We start from the raw sequence: 22,798 nt of genomic DNA on the forward strand, positions 1-22,798 counted from the left end.
TCAGTCCTGGTCTGGGGCTCAGCCTGGGGTCGGGGGCTCAGCCAGGGGTAAGGGCTGTCTCAGTCTGTTCTGGCTGCTATAACAGAATGCCATAGACTGGGCGGCTTATAAACAACACACATCTCTCACGGTTCTGGAGGCCAGAAGTCCAAGATCAGGGCGGTGGCAGAATTGGTGTCTGGTGAGAACCTGCTTCCTGATTCACAGACGACCATCTTGCTATGTCCTCACGTGGTGGCGGGGAGCGAGGAGGGAGTTCTCTGGGTCTCTTTATAAGGGCACTAATCCCATTCACAAGGGCTCCACCACACGACCTAATCACCTCCCAAAGGCCCCTAAGACCATCACACTGAGGGTTGGGTTTCAACATAATAACTTGGGGGGGGGACACAACATTCAGTTCATTGTGGGGGCTCAGCACTTTCTTTCTGCCCCATCGTCGCCCCCTGACCCTCCCCCATTGTCCTGTAACCCTCACCCTCTCATCCCGTGACTCTCCTCTGCCCCTCTGTGATCCTCCTGCTGCCTCCTCCATGAAGGCCCCCTGGATTCCCCTGCTCCCCTCTCACGGCCCCTCTTTTTGTCTCTGCAGACGCTGCCCCGACTGACGCTTGGCTTGAGGCCTCTCTGTGAGGGACCTTGGGGGGGGGGCCATCCCCCCTCCAGGGCCAGAAGTTGGAGGTTGCAGGTCACGGCCGAGCATGGCGCCTGCCTGGTGCCATGGTGTGGCATCTGTGGTTGGTCCCATGGGCCTCCTCGTGGTCCTGCTGGTAGGAGGCTGTGCCACAGAAGGTAAGTGTGGGCGTTTTGAGTTTGCATGTGCACGTGTGAACACGTGTCCCCACCCCCCCCGGGGGGGGTGGGGGGGGTGCTGGTTTTGCTGTGCAGAGCCTCTGTGCTCTGTGAAAGAGGCCGCGTAGAATGCTTGCTGTGCACTGGGTCCTGAGAGGTGCAGAGGTGAATAACAAGAATGGTATGAAAAAGCAGTCATACTGACAGTGATGACAGTGTCTGTTTGCCCAGCGTTGAATCTGCGCCAAGCCCAGTGCTAAATGCAGGCTTTACCTGCTCCATCTCCCTCCACCTCACAGAACCCAGCATGCTAGTTTCATTACCATCCCCGTTTTTCCATGAGAGAAACCAAAGCTCAGAGGGGACTGGGGCTTACTTGAAGTCACTCCTGAGGTAGCCACAGAGTTTTCCTTCCCTTGCCACAGGTGGAAATACCAGCACCCAGTTCGTAGACACACAGGCAATCAATCAAACCTTCCCAGGCGGAGCCAGGGGAGGCTTCTTGGGAGAGAGAGCATTGGAGCTAGGGTTTTGTGGGTGTATAGGAGTTTACCAATAGAAAGGGCATTACTGGCGAAGGTGTTAGCACACAGAAAGGCCTGGAGGTGAAGAAAGATGTTGGTGTAGTTTGGGGATGGGCAAGGCTGTGCTTCTGGCAGTAACATGGAGAGGATGAGAGTCAGTCCTAGTCCTAATGCCACGGTCTATCCCACCACGAGGGGCCTAGAGGAGGTGTCATTAGGCTGATGGGGACACAGAGGGTCAGGTCAGCAGGGAAAGAAACTGGGATCTGCTGTTAGGCTGGGTTTGAATCCTGACTTCACTGCTAACCTGCTGTGTGACCTTGGGCTAGTGACTCACCCTCGCTCAGCGGCCATTTCTACCTTGACAGAATGAAACTCAGCATCATTCATCTCCCAGCATTCCTGGGACAAGGACACACGATAAGCCCCTGCACGCTGCTTGCACACAGTAGGTCCACAATCCCGGGTTACCACGAGCATGGTAATTATTGCCCCTGGGTGAGAACACCAGAGACATACACACCTGCCTCGTCCATCCGTGCTTTTTCTCGTTTTTATATTATTTTGTAGTAACTGCCTAACACATTCACATCAGCCACCACCACCTGATGAGATGGAGGCTATTCTCCCCACCCCCATTGTACAGATGGGGAAACTGAGGCACAGTGAGGTTACGTTTTACAGCCAGGAATCGGCCAGTCTGCCTGGCGCCAGAGCCCGGGTTGCTACCCATCACCCCACACAGCCAGGCGTGCCTGGGCTGCGATCCATCTGGTCACCTCCCGGGGCCTGTGTCTTCTGTGCTCTATTCCTTGCAGTGGGAATAGTGGGCCGAGGGCTGAGCAGTTTCAGCTTTTCATTCATTCACTTAACGCAGGGTTTCCCCTGCCCTCGGCACTGCTGAGGTCGGGGCCAGAGCATTCTCAGGGAGTGGGGGGCCGTCCTGGGCACTGTGGGGTGCAGAGTAGCATCCCTGGCCCCATCCCCTCGATGGTACCCCCACGTGACCACCACTGATTGAACTTACACTAGTGGAATAAATCATATATTTACGACTTTGACATCTTGCTCCAGTGGTAATTAACCAGCCTTGGGCAGGATGCTGAGATCATTCCCATTGACAGGTGACGAAACTGAGGCTGCAAAGTGACCATTGTGAGGAGGGGGTAGAGATCCCAGAGTTTGGAGGCTGTCCTGTCCTGAGTTCGAATCCTCGCTCTATCGTGTGACCATGGTGGGGCTGTGCTCTCATTCATTCAGTGGGTTTTTCGTAAGCACCTACTGTGCGCCAGGCACTGGTTTAGACCTGCGAGACAAAACAGATATCCCACCCCCTTTTTTGTGTGTGTGATACGCGGGCCTCTCACTGTTGTGGCCTCTCCCGTTGCGGAGCACAGGCTCCGAATGCGCAGGCTCAGCGGCCATGGCTCACGGGCCCAGCCGCTCCGTGGCATGTGGGATCCTCCTGGACCGGGGCACGAACCCGCGTCCCCTGCATCGGCAGGCGGACTCCCAACCACTGCACCACCAGGGAAACCCCCCACCCCCTTTTGGAGCTGATAATCTTGAGGGAGAGACACCAAGTGTGCTGGATGGTGGATGTGCCCGGGAGCAAGATAAACAGGAAGGGAGATGAGAGCATGAGTGGAGGTTTAGGGGCTGCATTTCAAATGGGTGGAAGGGCATCGGGGAAGGTCACACCAAGGAGATGACATCTGAACAGAGACCTAAAGGAGCTGAGGAGTGCACCCCATGCATGTCTAGGGGGAAGGTGTGCTGGGCAGAAGGCATAACCTGTGCAAAGGTCCTGGGGCAGAACTGTGCCTGGTGTGTTGGAGGAACAGTGAGGAGGCCTGTGTGTCTGGAGCAGAGTGAGCGAGGGGGAGAGAGGGAGGAGGGGAGGGCAGGGAGGGGACAGGGCAGGTTGTGCAGGGCCTTGTGGGCAGCAGAGAGGACGTGGCTTGTACCCCAGGGAGGTGGGAGCCCTGGAGGGCTGTGGGCAGAGGAGCAGCAGGTCCTGACTGAGGTGCTCACAGGTGTCCTCTGGCTGCTGAGGGAGGACAGACTTGAGGCTGGGGAGGACAGGATGGGGGGATGCCAGGGCAGAGGAGACTGCAGTGGTCCAGGTGAGCCATGAGGGAGTGTGACCCAGGCTATCAGCACGGGGCTAGCTCCGTGGATGCTCCCTCAGTGAGCCCTGAAATTCTTTTTTTTTTTTTGGCCACACTGCGTGTAGCATGTGGGATCTTAGTTCCCTGACCAGGGATCGAACCCATGCCCCCTGCAGTGGAAGTGTGGAGTCCTAACCAATGGACCGCCAGGGATTTCCCCTGGAATTGTTAGTACTGTATCCCTTTAGGTGTTGGTAGTGGCCTAGACTCAAACCCAGGTCTCCGTCTCCAAAGCTGGGGCATCTTGACCCCAGGAGGTGGTCTGTTTAGCAGGAACCCTGTCATCTGGGGGCCAGCAGAGGGGCTGTGGGCACCGTGATTGGCACTGCCAGCCTCAAGGAGTAGCCCAGGTCCTCAGGAAACCATTCGGGTGGGGGCTGTCAGTTGTTAGAGAGCCCGGGCAGGCAGCTGATGTGTCCACCATCCAGCACCAAGAGGAGTGATTTCTGCCCTAAAAACAGCTTCTGGTCCTGTGGGGCCTTCCCAGGGTGCTGTGCGGCCAGTCCAGGCTGGGTTGGAGGGGACTGGTGGGTGGGTCTCCAGCTCTGGCACCAGATTTTTCTCTGCAAAATCTGAAATGGAAAAACAGAAATCAGGCCAAGCCCTTCCCAGGCTCTGCGCTGTTGGCATCGCCACTCTGAACCTCGGTCTCTTCATCTAAGAAACAGGAACACCAGGGTGCTCTCCATCACTGAAGACCCACAACCCTGTATATCGGGTGTACTATTTGCAAGGCTTTGGGAGCCCAATAGGACCAGGTTGGAATCTTAGCTCTTGCCCGTCACAAGCTGGGTGACTGGGGGCCAGTCGCTCACCCTTTCTGAGCCTCAGAATAGAGCTGGGTGTGAGAACAGGCCCAGCACAAAAGGAGCGCTTGCTTGCCACAGGCTGCGGCCATACCCCAGTGTGTCTTTCTTATGTTTGGGGCCCCTTTTTCCAAGAAGAGGAAGGGAGGGTTTGTCCAAATGAGAGAATCTAAGCATCTGCAAGAAATATTCTAATGGGGGATGCAGAGGACGGAGAAAGCTCTTCCGGGCTGGCTGGGATCCCAGAGCTGCCTGGAGGTAAGCTGAGAGGTGTCTGCCCTGCAGCGAGGGGGCGCCAGGGAGCGAGTGGGCAGCTTCATTGGGCCCAGTATTAGGCAAGCATCAAGGTTCAAAGCCCCAGTTTTTCAGGGGTCACCGGGCACAGAGAAGTGGTGTGGTGGGGTCCCAAAGAGTGGGGTCTGTTTCATGCCCACCCTGCCAGGTGGCACATAACCAAGTATTTCAACCCAGTGTGATCGGGGCCGTGATGGAAGGGGGCGCCATGGAAGGATGGGGACAGAGGGGGTCCTGGCCTGGCCAGTGGTAATCCAAGAAGGCTCCCTGGGGGAGGTGCTGGCTGAGCTGAGGCTGAAGCCGCCAGATGAAGAGAGGAGGAGGGACAGCACGGGCTCCCATCGTGTCTCGTTTCCCGGATTGGAGGGTGCTCGGGGTGTCTTCCCAGCTCCGAGTTGTAAAAAGGCAGCTGGATGCTTCTCACTCCCTGCAGCCCACTTCTGCCCTTCCTTCCAGTGGCTCCCCAGGGAGGATTTTTCTCAGAAGCGAGATTCCTGACCTGACCACAGGGACTTCCCCCCATGACCTTGGCTGGGGACCCACATGGCCCCAGTCACCATTCCTGTAGGAGGGGCAACCCAGGCAAGGCAGAGCCAGAGAGGCAGGCCCAGTCCAGGGCTCAGCGTGGAGCAAAAACATCGAAATCAGGCTCAGGGCCTGGAGGTGAGAGGAACAGAAGACGTGAGCTTGGGGACTGATAGACCCAGGATCCAGCCCTGTTGCTGTCATTTCTGAGCTGTGTGACGTCATGCAAGCTCATTAAACTCCCTGAATCTGTACAATCCCATCTGTACAGTGGAATCAACAATCACTTCCCCGGTAAGATACACAGGCTTTGAGTGAGCCCACTGATGCCTGCATGCAGTGGGTCTGCTGATTTTCCAGGGAGGTGGCCAGTGTAGACTTACATGGTCATATCAATGGGAGCACAGCCTGGAATGAGGGAGGCGAGGCCAGTCAAGGCGCTGAGGCGGGGACTCTCTTTTGTTCAAAGCCCAGCCTGAGTCACAGATGGGAGAAATTGGGCTCTGTGGAACCCAGACTTGGAAGCTGAGGCCTCCTTGAACTTCTCGGCACTTCTGAGCAGCCAGAACTTTCTAGGTGAACCTGAGTGGCTCAGTGCTCGGAGGCCTGGCCTTGCTCAAGCTTGCGTTGTTCATCCTCTCTCTGCCTCTCCTCAGAGCCCAAACTTTTACTTACTTAATATATTTCTTTAATTGGCTCACCTTTCTATTCAAACCTTACAAAAATAATAATTTCAGTTTATCTTCAAATAGTTCTAAATGTAAAAAAGTTACCAGGGTATGAAGCCTTCTTTCCCCTGTGTCCAGCCGCCTGCTTTCTCCTCCCAGAGGCAGCTGTTGTTTCTGTGCGTGCACATGCGCACACACACACACACACACTTTCCCCATTTTCATTTTTCTCATCACACAAACAGGAGCATTTACTATACTTTTTACCCCTCACTTTTTGTCCATTTCAGAGTGTATCTTGCTGTTCCTGTCCTAGAAGTTCGTTACAAAAGCATTCTTGTCCCTTTTTACAGCTGCATAGTATTCCACTTAGTGGGTGGCCCAGTGTTCATTTAATCGTCCCCTTTTGTTGTTTTGTTGGATATGTAGGTTGTTTCCCTCAGGACCTTGTAAGTATGTTGCAGCCCTTGGGTCTGTCGGTAAAACTCTCAGAAGTAACTGAATTCATTTTATGGGCTACATTGTAGCAATTACTGTGGATGGAAATCCAGTATCCCTTTGGGCGATTCAGAGGTTACTGTGAAAAGTCAATAAAAAAAGAGGACAATGTTAATGAACTCTCAGGTACTGTAGCCTGTGCCACGTGCCGAGTTGAGGCTGTGTAGGCATCAAAGACATAGTAGCTCCCACTTGAGACTTTCCTGGGGAGACTTAGCACATCAGATCATCATGAGGGGCAAAGGATGGGGGCACAGGACCAGCCCAGTTCAAATCCCCGCTCAGCCACTGGCTGGCTGTGTCGAAGCAAGTGCCTTGCCTGGTCTGTGCCTTGGTTTCCTCGAGTGTGAAATGAGGATCATGGTGGCTCTGTCCCCCAGCACTGTCAGAAGGACATGTTGCTGAGTGTACACCGTCCGCATATAGTAGGCGCTCAATAAGCACTTGCTCTAGTGGTTGGCGGCATCCGATCGCCCATGTTCAGCTCTGGCCTCCAGCTCTGACTCCTTGTGTTTGGACACCTCCCCCAGATGAAGAGGCTGGAGCCCTGGGTTCCATCTCTGGTCTGTCTCTGACCTCAGGTCCCTTGGTCACCCCCTCTGCTTCCCTGTTTGATGCCTCCGTCTCCCCACATGTCCCATCAGGGATTGATTAGACCAAGTTCTCTCCTCCCAAGTCTTTTTAAGATCAAGGATCCTCCATAGTTTGGCTGGTCACTACTGAGGGCCTTCAGGGGCTGAATTTCGGGACCCCAAAGCCTCAGGGGTATCCCCTCTCACCTTCCCCTGTGGCACTGGGTCTGAGCAGGTGTGCCCCCGTGAGGTGTGTCCTCGTGTGAGTATGTGTGGCCGTTGTATCCGGGTCGGGGGGTGGAGGTGCTGGGCAGGGCCCGGGGTGCCCACAGGGGGCAGTGGTATCATTTCTTCTTCTCTCCAGCCCTCCTGTCGGGCCCACATGGTATCTCTGTGTCCGGACAGAGGATGGAGGGCATGTTTACCTGGCCCCATAGGGTCCTTGTCGCATGCCCTGGCTCACCAGAGCCCCTCCGTTTCCTGCTCTCTCCCCAGAGCCCCCGAGGTTCATCAAAGAACCCAAGGACCAGATTGGCGTGTCAGGGGGCGTGGCCTCCTTTGTGTGTCAGGCCACGGGAGATCCCAAGCCACGCGTGACCTGGAACAAGAAGGGCAAGAAGGTCAATTCGCAGCGCTTTGAGGTGAGTCGGGGAGGGGGGTGAGGGGAGGGGAGACAGCTGAGGACCAGCCCCACCCCTGGACGGGGCCACAGCAGCTCAGCCACAGAAGCTGTCCCAGTAACATTCCCCAGATGGAGCACGGGCAGTCAGGGCAGGCACCCTCTCCAGACAGGTCCCTTCTCTTCTCCCACCCACTCTCTGCCACGTGCACCCCCCACCATGTGCCCCATGAGGGCCCTTCAGGCTCGCTTCTTCTGCCACCTTTGTGCTCTGTGGCCTCAAGCAACTCCCTGCCCTCTCTGAATCTTATCTCACCACTGCACACAGAAGGGAACTCACAACTCTGTGCACAAGTATATGGTCAGACACACACATTTCCACGTCCAGCATGCCTTCGCATGCCTGTCACCAGACTTACGTGCGAGTGTCACACACCCACTTATGCACAATACCCTTTACTTGTACAGACCGTTTTCTGCCTCCACCATCTTTACATGGATGTATACACACATGTGTGTACAGCCCTCAGCTCCTCTCCTGTTCACGCCTGGGACCCCAGCCTCACCCTGACCTTTGTCCCCTACCCATGGCAGACGATCGAGTTTGATGGGAGTGCAGGGGCCGTGCTGAGGATCCAGCCACTCCGGACACCCCGGGATGAGAACGTGTACGAGTGTGTGGCCCAGAACTCAGTCGGGGAGATCACCGTCCATGCCAAGCTCACTGTCCTCCGAGGTATTGGGCTCCCCGGGGTGGGTCGGGGAGGACCTGGGGCCTGGACTTTGGGGACAAATACCAAAGGGATTCATGAAAGTCTTGCTTTGGATTTTCTCTTTGGGGGGGACCTTGATCTCCTTTTTTGAGCCTGTAATACAACTGGGGCCCAGAGCCTTCTGGTAGGAATTTACTGAGTCTTTGCCGAAAAGAAGAGTGTTAAGGGACTAGAGTCATCTTCATTTGTCATCTTAATCGTGCTCTTCTGATTACAAGAGGCAGATCTAACTCAAACTGAGAATTCATTGGTTCATGTAATTAAAATCTCTGTGGAGTAGACGAGCTTCAGGTTCAGCTGGATCCAGGAGCTCACATGATGTTCTCAGAGTTCACTTTCTGCCTCTGGGTTTGTTTTCTTCCCTATCAACAGTATCCTTAGTGAGATTCCCCTCATTAGCCCCAGGCTCCGGGGCCCCCTGGACTAAATGACCCAGGACCGTTGCTGTTCGTTGGCCCAGCTTGGGTCAGATGACCATCCCTGAGCTGGTCACTGTGTCTGGAGGAACAAATACTCGGATCGGCAGAGTCTTCCTTGGAGTCAAGTAGATGGGGTCAGTAAGGGGTGGTTCCCTTAAAGAAACAAAGGAGGAATAGAAGGCTGGCTAGGCAGAAACAGCTAAATATCACCTCCTCATAGATTCACACAGATCCTTCCTGTGGGCTTCTTGCTGGCCTCATTCAGGTGGGCTAGGGACCAGGAAATGGCTTCCTTATTGTAAACCAGTATCATTCAGACAGTCTCACCACAAACCCGCCTGCCCCCGACCCCAGCTGCTCCCTGCTGCCTTCTCCCTTGCAAGGCGGTTTTAACCCAGGGGCCTGCAACTTGAGTTCGCATCCTGGCACTGCCCCTCCGTAGCTTTGTGACCTTGGGCAAGTTAATGAACCTCTCTGAGCTGCAGTGTCCTCACCTCCAAAGTGGGATAATAATGATGTTCACCACAAGGGGTTGTTTCAGAACCAGATACAAGTGGGGGACCAGCATGGTGCCACGAGGGGAACAAGCATTTGGTTGATTCTACCGATCTGATATTATTATTACTGTCGTTGTTATTCTGGTTGTGACAAGACAGCTGCCACCAGCCATACTGCAGCTGTCAGGTGGGTGGGTGGGTAGGTGGATTTTCTGCCTGTCGCCTACAGGGGCACCCTGACCCTGTCTGATCTCTAAGTAGAAGCCACTTGGAACTTCCCTGGTGGTCCATTGGTTAAAGACTTTACATCCCCTTCCACTGCAGGGGATGCGGGATCCCTGGTCAGGGAACTAAGATCCCATATGCTGCGCGGCATGGACAAAAGGAAAAAAAAAAAAAGTACAAGCCACTGCCAGCCATTGGGGGCAGGTGGCCCCCACACGCGGCTCCCAGCTTGGGAGTCATCCCATGTCCTCCCAGGCAGTGGAGCCACGGTCAGCTTGGAGCTCTGGGAGGAGCTGTCACATTGGCCGCAGGGGCACGTGGTCCCAGACCCTGGTGTGCGACCGCCCTCAGAAAGCCCTGCCGTTACCGCCTGGAAATTCCTAGTAATTTTTTAACAAGAGGCCTCATAGTTTCATTGTGTGTGTGTCCTGGAGCCCATCCTGCTGGCGGATTGAGGGAGGAGGAGGGAAGGGGAGGAGTCCACCCGCCCCAGCCCGCCCCGCCTCTTCCCCGCAGATATTTTTGCCCCGCCCCTTCTCCAGGACCCCCCCCCCCCCCCCCCCCCCCCCCCCCCCCCCCCCACTGTGCCAGCCTCCTTTGTAAGCGCTCAGAGAGTTAAAAGGACACGCTGTGAATCTATTAACCGCACAGTCTCTGGGAGTCTGGGAAAGACACATCTCCGTTCTCCGCCTCCCCCAACAAGACCCTTGGCGTCTCTCTGTTCTCGGGCCGCCTAGAAAGACGTGGCGCTTGGGCTGGGCGCCCAGCCCAGAGCGTTTGACCCAGAACGCCTGTGCCCCCTGCCTCCACCGCCTCGGGCCGCCCCCCCCCCCCCCCCCACCCCCCGGGACCCCCCCCCCCCCCACCCCCCCCCCCCGCGGCTGAGCGGGAAGGTCTGGGCTGCCGGGCCCAGCACCCCCAGCTTCCCTTCCTCCGCTGCATCTGATTGTGGACCCTGCTCACACCTCCCGCGCTGCTGTTTTAATTAAACTCCGAGGAATCAGGCACAATGTGGTACTCGATGAACATTTTTGTTTAATTAGGAGCTCTCGGTAACGTCAGGCGGCCGCGGCCTCCCCCACCCTGGCTGGCTGCCGCCCACAGGCACTCACGGGGGCCCCTCGCGGGGCTGCACGCACCCAGGAAGTGCTCATGCGTGGACACGCGTGGGGTGCGGGTGCATACGTGGGTGAGCAGGCATGCACACTCGTGCACCCGCGCGCGCGCGCGCACACACACACACACACACACACACACACACACACACACAGGAAACGGGTGCACAGAGGGACACCAGCAGACCCAGCCCCCAGCACGCCTGGGCCAGCTTTGAGCACCAAGAATTGAGGCCCAGTTGTCTTGGCCCGAACCTCCGGTGACGTCATCAGTAGCCAATCAGAACCATGCATGAGGTGGTCCAGGCCTCGGGCCGGGAAGAACAAACTGGGTGTGGAACGAGCTCAGACAGGATCCAGCCACCCCATCCGACCCCACAGGTCCAGGCCCGGCTTGGGGGTTCTGCAGATGCCGGCCACACCCAGCTTCCTCCAGGCTTAGCCCGGCCTGGGTTCAAATCCCAGCCTTGCTGTGTCCTGGCTGTATGACCCAGGCAGGTACGCATGTGTTTGAGCCTCAGTTTCCCCCTCTGTGAAATAGATCCCATCTCAGAGGTGGGCACAGAAAGCTACCTTACAGAGCCTGGTACATAGTGCTCAGGACTTGGGACTGGGGCCGTCTTCCTCTACGAAGCGACCCCTGCCTGGGCCGGAACCACAGCTCTCTTGTTTAACTGGGGACACAGGTGATGGTGCCCCGGCCAGGCTCTCCCTTACCCCGTCTTGGCCTCCTGCCCCTTCCATGTACCTGGGTCTCTGTTCCCTCCCCACATGGTGGCCTCTGGCCCACCTCTTCCCAGCCCCCTGTCCCTCCCCCAACACACCCACCATGCCCGGTGCCCCTCCTGGGCATTTGTAAGCAAATACACATTTACTATTTCCTTTTTACGCAAATAGCAGCTTTATCTTTACCAAGAGGCAGCAGGCTTCTTTTATAAAACACCAGAGTAAATATTTTTGACTTTGCAGGCTAGACAGCGTCTCTTGCAACTTCTCAGTTCAGGAAAGCCGTGTAGACGATGAGGAAACCAATGGACGTGGCCATGCACCAATAAAACTTTATCAACAAAAACAAGCGGGGCCCCAGGTTTGGCCCAGGGGCTGTAGTTTTTTGTTTCTGTTTTCTTTTAATTAATGAGTTAATTAATTTGGCTGCGCCGGGTCTTAGTTGCAGCACGCGGGATCTTTCATTGCGGTGCACGGGCTTCTGTCTTGTTGCGGCGTGTGGGCTCCAGAGCACACAGGCTCAGTTGCAGCACGCAGGCTTAGTTGCCCCGCAGCATGTGGGATCTTAGTTCCCCTAGCAGGGATCGAACCCGCATCCCCTGCATTGGAAGGCAGATTCTTAACCACTGCGCCACCAGGGAAGTCCCAGGGGCTGTAGTTTTTGATCCTTGGTCTACACGTCTTTCACACCGAACTCTGTCCACTTAGGAATGCATCTTGGAGTTTGTTACGAATCTGTCTGTAAGGCGATTCCTTCTGCTTGTTTTGGGGACCCATCCATAGATGGCCCAGGTCTCTGCTGACAGGTGTTTAGATTGTCGCCAGCATTTTCCCGTTACTCTCCGTGCCTCAGGCATACCTCTGCCTTCCTACTTGAGTGCACGGGCCTGGGGAGCCAGCCGCTGAGCTGAGGGCTCGGGGGGTCTCAGGTGGATGGTACCAACTCACCCCTTCTGGTCCCGCGGTACCAACGAACATTCCTGCCAGCGGTGGACTCGCAGGCCTGTCTCTCCTCAGTCTCATCAGCCCTGCGTGCGATCCCTTTTTTGTCACTTGTCCATTGGGGTGGGGCAGGGACTGTGTTAGTTCGCTAGGGCTGCTCTGACAAAGTACCACAGTCTGGGCGGCTTACATCACATGTTTTTTTCAGTCTGGAGGCTGGAGGTCCTAGATCAAGGTGTCGGCAGGGTTGGTTCCTTCTGAGGCCTCTCTCCTTGCCTCAGAGACAGCCGTCTTCTCCTGGGTCTTTACATGGTCTCCACTCTGTGTGTTCTTAATCTCCTCTTCTTATGAGGACACCAGTCGCGTTGGATGAGGGTCGCCCTAATACCGCATTTGACTTAATGACCTTTCTAAGGACTCTGTCTCCAAATACAATCTAATTCTGAGGTCCCGAGGGTTAGGGCCTCAACCTATGTATTGGAGGAGGGAGGAGGTACACATTTCAGCCGATAACAAGGGGGCTAGTGGCTGTTTTAATTTTAGCTGAGGAAGCCTGCCCTACCCCAGGGGACCCTTTGTCCACTGGAGATGACGGGCCAGACCAGAGCTGGGGGTTTTAGGGGTGAGAGCAAAAGGATCCAGGAGTCCAGGTGCTGGAGGGGGAGGGCAAAGGTGGAAGAGGGAGTGGGACCTGGTGGGAGGCTGATGAGCTGCGTACCCCACCCTGGCATCAACTCCAGCTGAGTCAGGCCATGGAGCCCATGGTGCGACGTGCAAATTGAAACGAAGGCCACCCGCCCCATCGCCTCAGGCCAGAACCACATTCTTCTTCTGTTTTTAAAAAAATTTTTTATTGGGATATAATTGACTTACAGTGTTGTATTAGTATCAGCTGTACAGCAAAGTGTATCTGTTATACAAATATGTATATCCACTCTTTTTGTTTTTTAAATTTTTGTTTTAAATTTATTTATCTTTGGCTGTCGGGTCTTCGTTGCTCCGCGCGGGCTTTCTCTAGTTGAGGCGAGCGGGGGCTCCTCCTCGTTGAGGTGCACGGGCTTCTCATTGCGGTGGCTTCTCTTGCTGCGGAGCACGGGCTCTAGGCACACGGGCTTCAGTAGTTGTGGCACGCGGGCTCAGTAGTTGTGGCACGCGGGCTCAGTAGTTGTGGCACACGGGCTTCGGTAGTTGTGGCACATGGGCTTCGGTAGTTGTGGCTTGCGGGCTCTAGAGCACGGGCTCAGTAGTAGGCACACCTGCTGTGTGCCGGGACCTGCATGGGGTGGTAGGGACATGGCAGAGACGCCGATACATCATGATCCATGGAGTTTGACACTTGGATGTTCTGGAGTCCAGGAGAACTTTTTATGATTATTGTTATTATTTTGGCCATGCTTTGCGGCATGCAGGATCTTAGTTCCCCAACCAGGGATCAAACCCATGCTCCCTGCAGTGGAAGCATGGAGTCCTAACCACTGGACCGCCAGGGAAGTCCCCAGGAGGATTTATAACTTGGGGCCACGAGCTAGCCTGAGGTGACGTGGATGCCCAGGGGTGATGCAGGAGGGGGCGTGATGACTTTGGGGACCAAGATGACTGGTGTGGCTGGATGGAGAGAGCGAGAAGTGTGAGGCTGGCGTGCGACGGGGCAGCCGAGGCCGGCGGGGGCCAGCGTCGGGCAAGGAGGCTGGGTTCCTCCAGAGGGTGGTGGGGGCCACTGGCAGCGGAGGGGCAGTGTGGTACCATTTACATTCCGAAAAGCTCCTTCCGGCCGCTGTAAAGTAACCCAAGGGTTTTGTAGCCTCTGCGCTGCTGACATCAGGGCTGGATCATCCTCTGCAGGGCCGTCCTAGGCGCTGGGAGGGGTGGAGCTGTATCCCTGGGCCCACCGACTCAATGCCAGGAGTGACAACCACAGATGTCCCCAGACATGGCCCAGTGTCCCCTGGGGGCAGGATCGCCCCGGGTCAGAGGTACTGGTCTAGCCGGATGTCCTCCCAACAGTTCCCCGACATGAGACTGGTCTTTCTCACAGACAGAGAAAGAAACAGGCTACAGGGAGGTCACCCAGCCAGGCAGGGGCTGGACCCAGGGCCCGTCCCGGAGCCCCACCCTGGTGGCATGGACTTGTGACAACTGGACCTCTGCTTTGTTTTTCCCGTCTCCACCCTCAGAGGACCAGCTGCCCCCTGGTTTCCCCAACATCGACATGGGCCCCCAGCTGAAGGTGGTAGAGCGGACACGGACAGCTACCATGCTCTGTGCTGCGAGTGGCAACCCTGACCCCGAGATCACCTGGTTCAAGGACTTCTTGCCTGTGGACCCCAGTGCCAGCGATGGACGCATCAAGCAGCTGCGGTCAGGTGAGCACAGGCGGCCAGGAGGGTGCGGGAGCCACAGAGGGTGGAAGGGGGAGGGCGGCATCCCAGGGCCCAAGCCCTGGGGACAGATGGAGGACAGAAAGGCAGAGCGGATGCGCAGACACGGAGGGCATTGGTATTGGGGGAGAAAGTGTCTTCAGAGCTGAACCAGTGGGGATGTGATAGGATATAGACGGGCAGGGGTAATGGGGAGCTATGGCGGATGGTAGGGGGAGAGTTCTTCAGTGCCTGCATGGAGATATAATGGACCCAGATATGTACAACGATGGGCAGCTGCAGAGGCCGCAGGGGCAGAGAGTCTCCAGTACCCAAGCAGTGGGGTCCTAATGAGGCACAGATAGTTGCGGGTGATGGAAACCCACAGAGGAGGGTGGGTGTCTACAGTGCCCCAACAGTGGGGACACAGTCGGGGAACAGACAAGCAGAGGTGATGGGGAGCCATGGAAGGTGGCAGAGGGAGGGTATCTTCTGTGCTAAAGCAGTAGACTTGTCCAGTGAGGATACAATGGGGTCCAGACAGGTAGGAGTAGAGGGGAGCATAAGGCAAAGGCAAGAGAGTATTTCCAGTGCTGAAGCAGTGGGTGTCTCCAGAGGAGATAGTGGGCATAGACAGGTAAGGTACTGGGGAGCCGTAGAGGGCTGCAGGGAGAGAGTGTCTCCAAGACTGAAGCAGTAAGGATGTGATGGGGCATGGACAGGCAGTCCAGCCTGTTTGTCCAGGCCCCGGCCGGGATAGGGGAGCCTTGGACAGAGCACAAGGCCTTGGCCACCTTGGGGCCAGGCACTTCCACAATCGTGTCTTAGCACAGCACCTCTGTGCCCCTGTCTGTGGGTCCATCTCTCTGGGGGGCTGTGTGTGCCTCGTGTCAGCTGTCTTAACTGCCTCACGAACGTCCGCGTGTGTGTGTCCGGGCTCCCTGTGTGTCCTGACCTGCTCCGCATCTGTGGGCACACACAGGCTGTGCTGTCAGCACAGGGTTGCCTCCCCACCCCACATAGCAGAGCTTGTCCACGTGTGTCTCTGTCACACGTGTATCCGCGTGACAGTCCCTTCCGTGTGCACGTCTCAGGCTGGTCCTTGTGGGCGCGGACACGTGTGTGGTCGGGATGTGCCCACGGGCACTTACGCATGTTTCAGTCACATGGACACGTGTTGGTGCACCCTCTCTTTTCTCTCTCCCCTTACTCTGAGGGCCCCCACCCTGGAGCCACCCCTGCCTGAAGGCCACCCCATCATTTTCAGCGCCCCCCCCCCCCGCCACACCCCCCCACTCACTGCCCAGTCCCGTCCTCTGAGGAGTCCTGTCTGCCCATCCTCTGCTTTCTCCTTCCCTCAGCAAAGACCCAAACCCTGAAAAGGGGCAGATGTTAAGCCCAGCATTTCTTCCCAGGAGAGACCTGGACCTCGCACTGGGGAGAGACGTAGCCTTCCCCGTCCCGACCCGTCTGAGGGTGTTTGCAGCTTGGGGGGTTCAGCTGGAGCAGCGATGGCAACCTTCGGGATCCAGTTGCTTCTCTGCTGGTTTCCACCATTGTCGCCCCAATATAACGAAATGACTAAGAGCGTGGACCTCGGTGCCCCATCCCCTGGGTCTCAGCATCCTCCTAAACCGTGCCTATTCCCTAGCGTTTCTGTGAGGGGCCCCTGACCGGCTGCCTGGCATATAGCAAGTGCTCAGTGAACATCAGCTGCTTTAAAAATCATGATCAAGGGACTTCCCTGGTGGTCTGGTGGTTAAGACTCCGAGCTTCCACTGCAGGAGGCGCGGGTTCGATCCCCGGTCGGGGAACTAAGATCCCACGAGCCGCACAGCACGGCCAAAGGAAAAAAAAAAAAAATTGTAATCAATCTGCTCATTATTCTGACCTCCCCTCCCTCACCCACGAGGATACAGGCTTCTGCATAACCACCCGTTAATGTTCCTGTTCTCTTTTCTTGTCCCTCCGTTGTAAACGTTCAGAAACCTTTGGTAAGTTTAATTTCTTCACCACGTCAACAACTAACGCCACCCCCCACCGTGTCCCCCCTTCCCGTCCCCTCCCCTCAGACTAACGGCCACTGTGACAGTAACTGTGACCCACTCCACGTGGCATGTTTACTAACGTCTCCCCCCACCTGCCCCCCTGCCCCTGACCACCCAGCCCTCCCCATCCGGACACCCGGGGGCTGCAGAGAGAGGAGCCCAAAAGGAAAAGAGGAAAAAAGACAAGACCACGAGGGGCTAGTGGAGCTTCGCACGTGCGGCACCCCCTGCCCCATCCTGGGCCTTGACACTGCTGGAAAATGTGAAATTACGGAAGTTTGCGGGCTGGATCTAGGGAGAGGGAGGAATGTTCCAGCTGGGCTAGTACTGGGTGTATCTCGTCCTCTTTTCCCAGCCCAGCCTAAGTCCCCTGAATCCAACTTGCTGGGCTAATTCTTACTAAGGTAAGAATGACTAGTATTGGCCCGTGATAGTAACTTCTCATCTTCTTCGGAGTAGAAAGCAAAACCACCTTTCATACCCAAGAGGCGTATCCTTTCCTCTCAACATAGTGGCCGTGGGCTATTTGGCCATCTTGGGAAGTTCTGTCCTTTGGCCTTTGGCTTCTGTCACTTGGCCTATGGTGATGGGTCCAAGTGTAGCAAAACAGCCTGAGCCAGAGCTGACCTAGATTCCCACTGACCCAGATTTTCGCTCTCCATGGTGCAGCCTTAGGCAAATTCCCCTCCTTCCTCCTGTCTCCCCTCCCTCCGTGTGAAGAGGGGGAGTGGCCCCATTAGGTTGGGGATTTTGTAAGAGATAATATAGGGCCCCCTAAAGTTCTAGAGGGGCCCCAGCCTGGGAGGCCGGAGAGCTGGGTTCAAGGCTCACCCCTGCCTCTGACTCATGGCATGACAGTTCCCCCTTGTGGGCCTCAGTTTGTCCATCTGCAAAACGGGCCTGGGCCAGACAGAAAGAGCTGTGTTTTCTCACCCTCGGCGGCTTCCCTGCCCTGGCCTTAGGGTGCCCAGGTCCTCAGCAGAGAGGGAGGGGGCCCAGATCTCCCCTGGGAAGATGAGCAGAGGGTGGGAAACTCTAGCCCGGCACCACCATTTCTGGTCTCCTGAGGTGTCCCAGCCCCCAGCGCCCATATAGACACACAGATCGTTCTCTTCCTCTTTTCCTTTTGGACATGAAGGAGGCTGCAGGGCCCTCCCTCTGCCCTCCATCCCCTTTCACTGCCCTCCCCTGTCCCTCCTACTTGGCCTGTTTGTAACACCTTCCCTTTGCTTTATTAATGCCCAGTCCTGGGGCGCTAACCCCTCTCCCCCTTCTCTAACAAGACTCCCGAGACCCCCATCATTCCGTGACCCTCCCGAGAAGGAATAGGAGGGGAGGTCGTGGACCTCCCTCCCTCGACCCAGAAGAAAGGCAGCCCACAGGGCCAGGCGAGGCCACGGACCTCCCTGGGGCATGGCCACGCCCCTCAGGCCAGTCCAGAGGGGCTTCTAGACTCAGCCCCTCCTTCCCCAGGAGATTCTTGCCTCCTATGGGAAGCCCTCCTGATTCTTCCTCAGCAAGGCCTGCAGGGTTTGTAGGCCCAGGGCTGCCTCAGCGCCCCCTCCCAGCCCCCGGGGACAGAGTGTTCAGGCCTGGCTCGTGGCCCAGCCCCGCCTCCCTGGGGCCCCCTGGCCCCGCCAGGACTGCCTTCTGACATTCACCTGACTCTCTCTGCTTCCCTTACAGAAAGCACTCCGATCCGAGGTAAGAGGCTCTTTCCTCACCCACCCACCCACTCACACTCTCTCTCACCGCCCGCCCAGCCCCCCAGGCTCCACGGGGGGCTGCCCCAGGCCCCCCTCCACATGTGTTCTCCTCGCCACCCCGCCCAGTGTCTGTGCAGTCTCTGTGTCTATGTCACTATCTGTGGCTGGGGGCTGAGTGTGGCCGTGGTGGTCCTTTGGGTCACCCGGCCGCAGTCAGGGGGTTGTGTCCTCAGGAAGGGGCAGCGTCTCCCATGCCCACCCAGAGCGCTGGGAGTCAGGCTTCTGACCACTGCTCTGTATGCAGCCCTCATCCGTCCCTAGCCTTGGTATTCCCATCTGTGCAATGGACGTGCAGAGGGGGCCTTCCAGCTCTGAAGCTTTGATTTGGGTGGCGGGGCAGGAGGAGTGGAGAGTCCAGCTTGAGGGAGCAGAGAGGCAGTCTCAAGGGCAGCCCCATGGTGCTGCCCTTAGAGAATAGACTAGAACAGGCCTGGGTGAGCCCTAGGGAAGAGTCCATGTCTAGTCCTGACTTTGCCACGAAATGCTGTGTGACCTTGAGCAGGCTCCATGCCCTCTCTGGGCCTCCATAGTAATACCTGCCTGCCTGCTTCCCTGGAGCCTTGAGGTTGGTAAGAAGTGTTATGAAGGGGCAGAAACCTAATCCACGGCCCCCAGAGAGAACTTCCCGATCTGTGGGTTCCCCTCACTTCCGTGGGACACCCACAAACAAAGCTGGGAGGAGGGGTCCGCTTGGGACCTTGGACTGGATTTTTGGACTCCTGGTGCCAGGGACTCTGATCAAAACCTGTGATTGGGAAAAACAACAACAGCAAACAAAACAACAGCAAACAAAAACAGTGTGTGATTGAAACACATTTGGAGGTATTCCCTCACCTTCATTTACCAGTCAACCAGTCACAGGGTCCAGGACTGTGAGTCTAATGTACTTATAGATATTTACGCAGCTTTATTTACTTATGAAAAGGAGGACTTTGGTCCAGGCCTTTGATTTCAAACGTAACTGTGGAAACCTCTGCCTCATTTTTAATTTGTTCATGGGCCCTCAAGTATTGGATCAAGGCCCGTGATTTCAAACATACTTAGAGATGTATCTTACTTGTGAAAATGAAGATATGTCCCAGGCCTGTGGTTTCAGATATCTTTGGGGAAATCTTGGCCACGTTTTCATTTAGTCGTGAGCACCGTAGTATGTGATCAAGGCTCTGTGCTTTTAAATATTCTTAAGAAGGTTCATTCATTTTCACATGTTCATGGGAAGTGAAGTCTTTCATCTGGGCCTGTGATTTCAAACATATTGTAGGAAAATCTGCCCTATTTTCATTTGCTTGTGGGCACCAAGACCTTTGATTTGGGCCTGTGATTTCAAATAAGCTTGAGAAAATTGACCTCTTTTTAAAATTCTTATTCACTCATGACCAACAAATTTTTTGATCCAGGTTTATAATTTCAAGGCACGCCGGGGGCATTTCAGCCTCAACTTTATTGGCACGGGTTAGAGGTTTTCCTTCACACTTGATTTCAAACACTTTGGAAAATTCTCCCCGTTAAGCTGTGAGCACCGTGGACTTGGGTCTCCGTCTGTGATTGCAAACACACTTGAGAAAATTCATTTACTTGTGAGCATCCGGAATCCTGAATCCAGGCCCGTGGTTTTAAAACAGATCTGTGAATTCAGACTGACTGACTTAGATGACTTTAAATCTCTGGGGAAATTCAGTTTCAGGTATAGAAAGCGTGGATCCAGGCCTTTGCTTTCAAACATACTTGATGTGTATCACTCTCGGCCTTCTTAACCTTTGCTTTTGTGGAGTGGTAACCCAGTCCTGAAATTTAAACACCCTTGAAGATATACAACCCTGTCTCCATTTCTGGACACCGTGGGCCTTGAGGCCTGGGATTCCACACATACTTGAGGAACCCAGACCCACGGTCATTTACACACAGGCACTGGTTGAAACCAGCAGGCGGTCACCAGCTCCCTGAATTGGCACATCATTTGTGGTGGCCCCCTAAGTGTCAGGGTCTTTGGAACGGCTGCTAGGGGTTGGGACTGCCAACCTGCTTTCCACCCCAGCCTCCCTGGAGAACATCACTTGGTGCTTTCCTGAAAACACATTCTCCCCAGTTTTGTCGCTCAACTTGACAGTCGTTTACGAGGTCCCGGCTGAGGGTGGAGGATGTGTGGGGCAGGCGGTATGTTCAGGCCAGGATGGGCCAGGATCGGGGTGGGGAAAGGCAGGCAGGGAGGCCCTGACCCAGTGGGGGCTTCTAGGCTGACTCAGCGTTTTCATCTGCCTCTCCGGCCCAGACCGACTAAGAGACAGTACTCTGGGACAGCCCTCTCACCACCTCAACCTCGAGGTTTCCCCTAATGGGCCAGGCCTTGTCCCCTTTACCCACAGGAGCCCTGCAGATCGAGAGCAGCGAGGAGACCGACCAGGGCAAATACGAGTGTGTGGCGACCAACAGCGCTGGCGTGCGCTACTCCTCACCCGCCAATCTCTACGTGCGAGGTAGGGAACGCCGTGTCCAGGTCGAAGGCAGGGACCCGCCCCACCCGTCCCCCTCCCTCCTCGGGCTCACAGCCTCCGGGCTCCCCTGTCCCCTGCAGACCCCAGCAGGCAGGCCCAGCCCCGCTTGTGGCCGCGGGACCTTGGGCGAGGCTGTGTCCCTCTCTGGACCTCAGTTTCCTCGCCTGTAAAATGGGGGCAGCTTCAACCCCCACCCCCACCCCCGTGCCTTGTGACGGCCACCCCGTGGGCTGCAGGACTTGGGGTGGGGGGCGGCAGGAGGGAATGGGGCAGGGCCGGAGGGGTCAGTCGTGGGCCTACAGGGCCGGGGGAGCCTGCAGGCCTCTGCCCCACCCCGCCCGCCCGCCCATCCGAGTCGGCTTCTGTGGTGTGTCGTGCAGTGCCTCCCCTTTGCTGTGTGCTCGCTTCGCTTCTCCAGACTCGTGGCCTCGTAGCTCCCTGCTTCACCGCCCCCCTAATCTAAGAGTTGGGGAGGGGTCTTCAAGGCTGCCCCTGCCAGCCCCACACCCTCAGCTGTCCCAGAGCCTGGTGCTGTCCTAGTCACCCTCAGAGAAGGGCTCCTTTAGGCAGACACCCTGGGGCTTGGGCTGAGGCATGTCAGTTTCCCACTGAGTCACGCCTGGAAGCACAGGGGTCCTTGCCCTGACGCCCCCACCCACCCAAGGAGGGCCTGGGAAGTGGCTACACAGACTTTCTTCTGGGCCCCTTGGTGTCCCCTCAAAGGTGCCAGGTTGCGGGGGGGGGGGGCGCTGCCCCTGCTCCTAGATGTCTCTGTGGACCCCGTCTCATCCCCGGGTCGGTTCTCTTCCGTCCTTTCAGAAATTTTAATTTGTTTCCTCCTCCATCTCCTGTATCCCCTTGGCTGTTTCTGATCCGATTCGTGGTAGAAACAGCTCCCGCCTGCCGGGAAACAGGGTCCCGTTCATCCCCCCGGGCTGCCCCAATTGGCTCTGTATACTTGAACCCATGCCAGCCTTCTTCAGGCCTCTGTTTCCCCCCGTTCGACGCACCAAGGGCCTGCCGTTCTCCACCTGGGAGGCCGTGCGGCTCCTCCCTCACCCGGAGACCCTCATCCCCTTGGTCCCCAGTAAGCACGGCCCCAGCTAGCCCTGAAGCAGCACCTTGGCTGCCCTTGGGTTCTGCATCTCATCTCTGAGGAGGAAGGAGGCTGCCTGGCGGGAGGGGACGGGGACGCCGGGGCGGGGGCGGGCAGGGGGCACACATCCGATCCGATGCCATGGCACCTCTGGTGAGTTATAGCGCGTCCACGACTCCAACTGACTGGTCTTCGTCTAACCTGCGTATTTCTCTGCAAACACCTGGGATGGGGGTTTGTAAGTCTGGCAGAGTTCAAGGAGGACAGTATGGGCAGCAGGCATGGGGCAGGGCGGGGGCGGGGCCTCTAGCCCAGGGTGTGACAAGGGAGGGGGGCCTTCTGTGTCCTCAGCACCCCCCGCCCCATCCCAGAGGTGGGGTCCTTTCTTTTGGGGGGGTCCAGCTTCCCATTCTTTGCCTGGGTCTCAGACGCTCCAAAATTGAATTTTAAAAAAAATCGTGGAAGGCAAATGTAGATCTTGTATGTCAAGGAAAGAACGGAGGAAAGACTAAAAGGTCATTGCTGTTCTTTTTATTTTTTAATTTTAATTTTTTTTTTTTTGGTTTAAAGAAAACAAAAAAAATCAACAAACTATTGCAGCTTTTAGCCTTGGGAAGTCCTCTTTTTACTCTCTGTATCTCCCCTATTTTTTCTCTTCTCCCCATGTCATTGTGTTCTGCATCAAACCCCCTTTACATCCCTCAGAGCTTCGAGAAGGTTGGTGTGTTTTTTTCTTTTTTACTTTCTTTACCCACATTTTTACATTCCGAAAGTGACACACACACGCAAGAAACACACACAGACAGGCACACGGACACACGCAGACATGCACACAGAAAATAATAGAAAAACGAAAAAAAAAATGACGAATAT

General features: G+C 56.1%; 1 protein-coding gene across 8 annotated transcripts in view; it reads left to right on the top strand.

The window, feature by feature from the left end:
- Positions 1-22,798, top strand: part of PTPRS (protein tyrosine phosphatase receptor type S) — a 103,544-nt gene that overhangs the window by 38,700 nt on the left and 42,046 nt on the right. For all 8 annotated transcript variants that reach the window (XM_027085380.1, XM_027085383.1, XM_027085387.1 and 5 more), the window contains exons 2-6: positions 593-792; positions 7,346-7,491; positions 8,064-8,205; positions 14,341-14,529; positions 20,701-20,811. In XM_027085380.1, coding sequence (XP_026941181.1) covers positions 702-792; positions 7,346-7,491; positions 8,064-8,205; positions 14,341-14,529; positions 20,701-20,811 — 679 coding nt within the window. In that variant the 5' untranslated portion in view covers positions 593-701. The remainder of the gene's footprint in view (positions 1-592; positions 793-7,345; positions 7,492-8,063; positions 8,206-14,340; positions 14,530-20,700; positions 20,812-22,798) is intronic.

The sequence above is a fragment of the Aethalodelphis obliquidens genome, unplaced genomic scaffold (genome assembly GCF_003676395.1).
Source record: "Aethalodelphis obliquidens isolate GAN/ISIS:26980383/991018 unplaced genomic scaffold, ASM367639v1 scaffold53, whole genome shotgun sequence".
Lineage (NCBI taxonomy): Eukaryota > Metazoa > Chordata > Mammalia > Artiodactyla > Delphinidae > Aethalodelphis > Aethalodelphis obliquidens.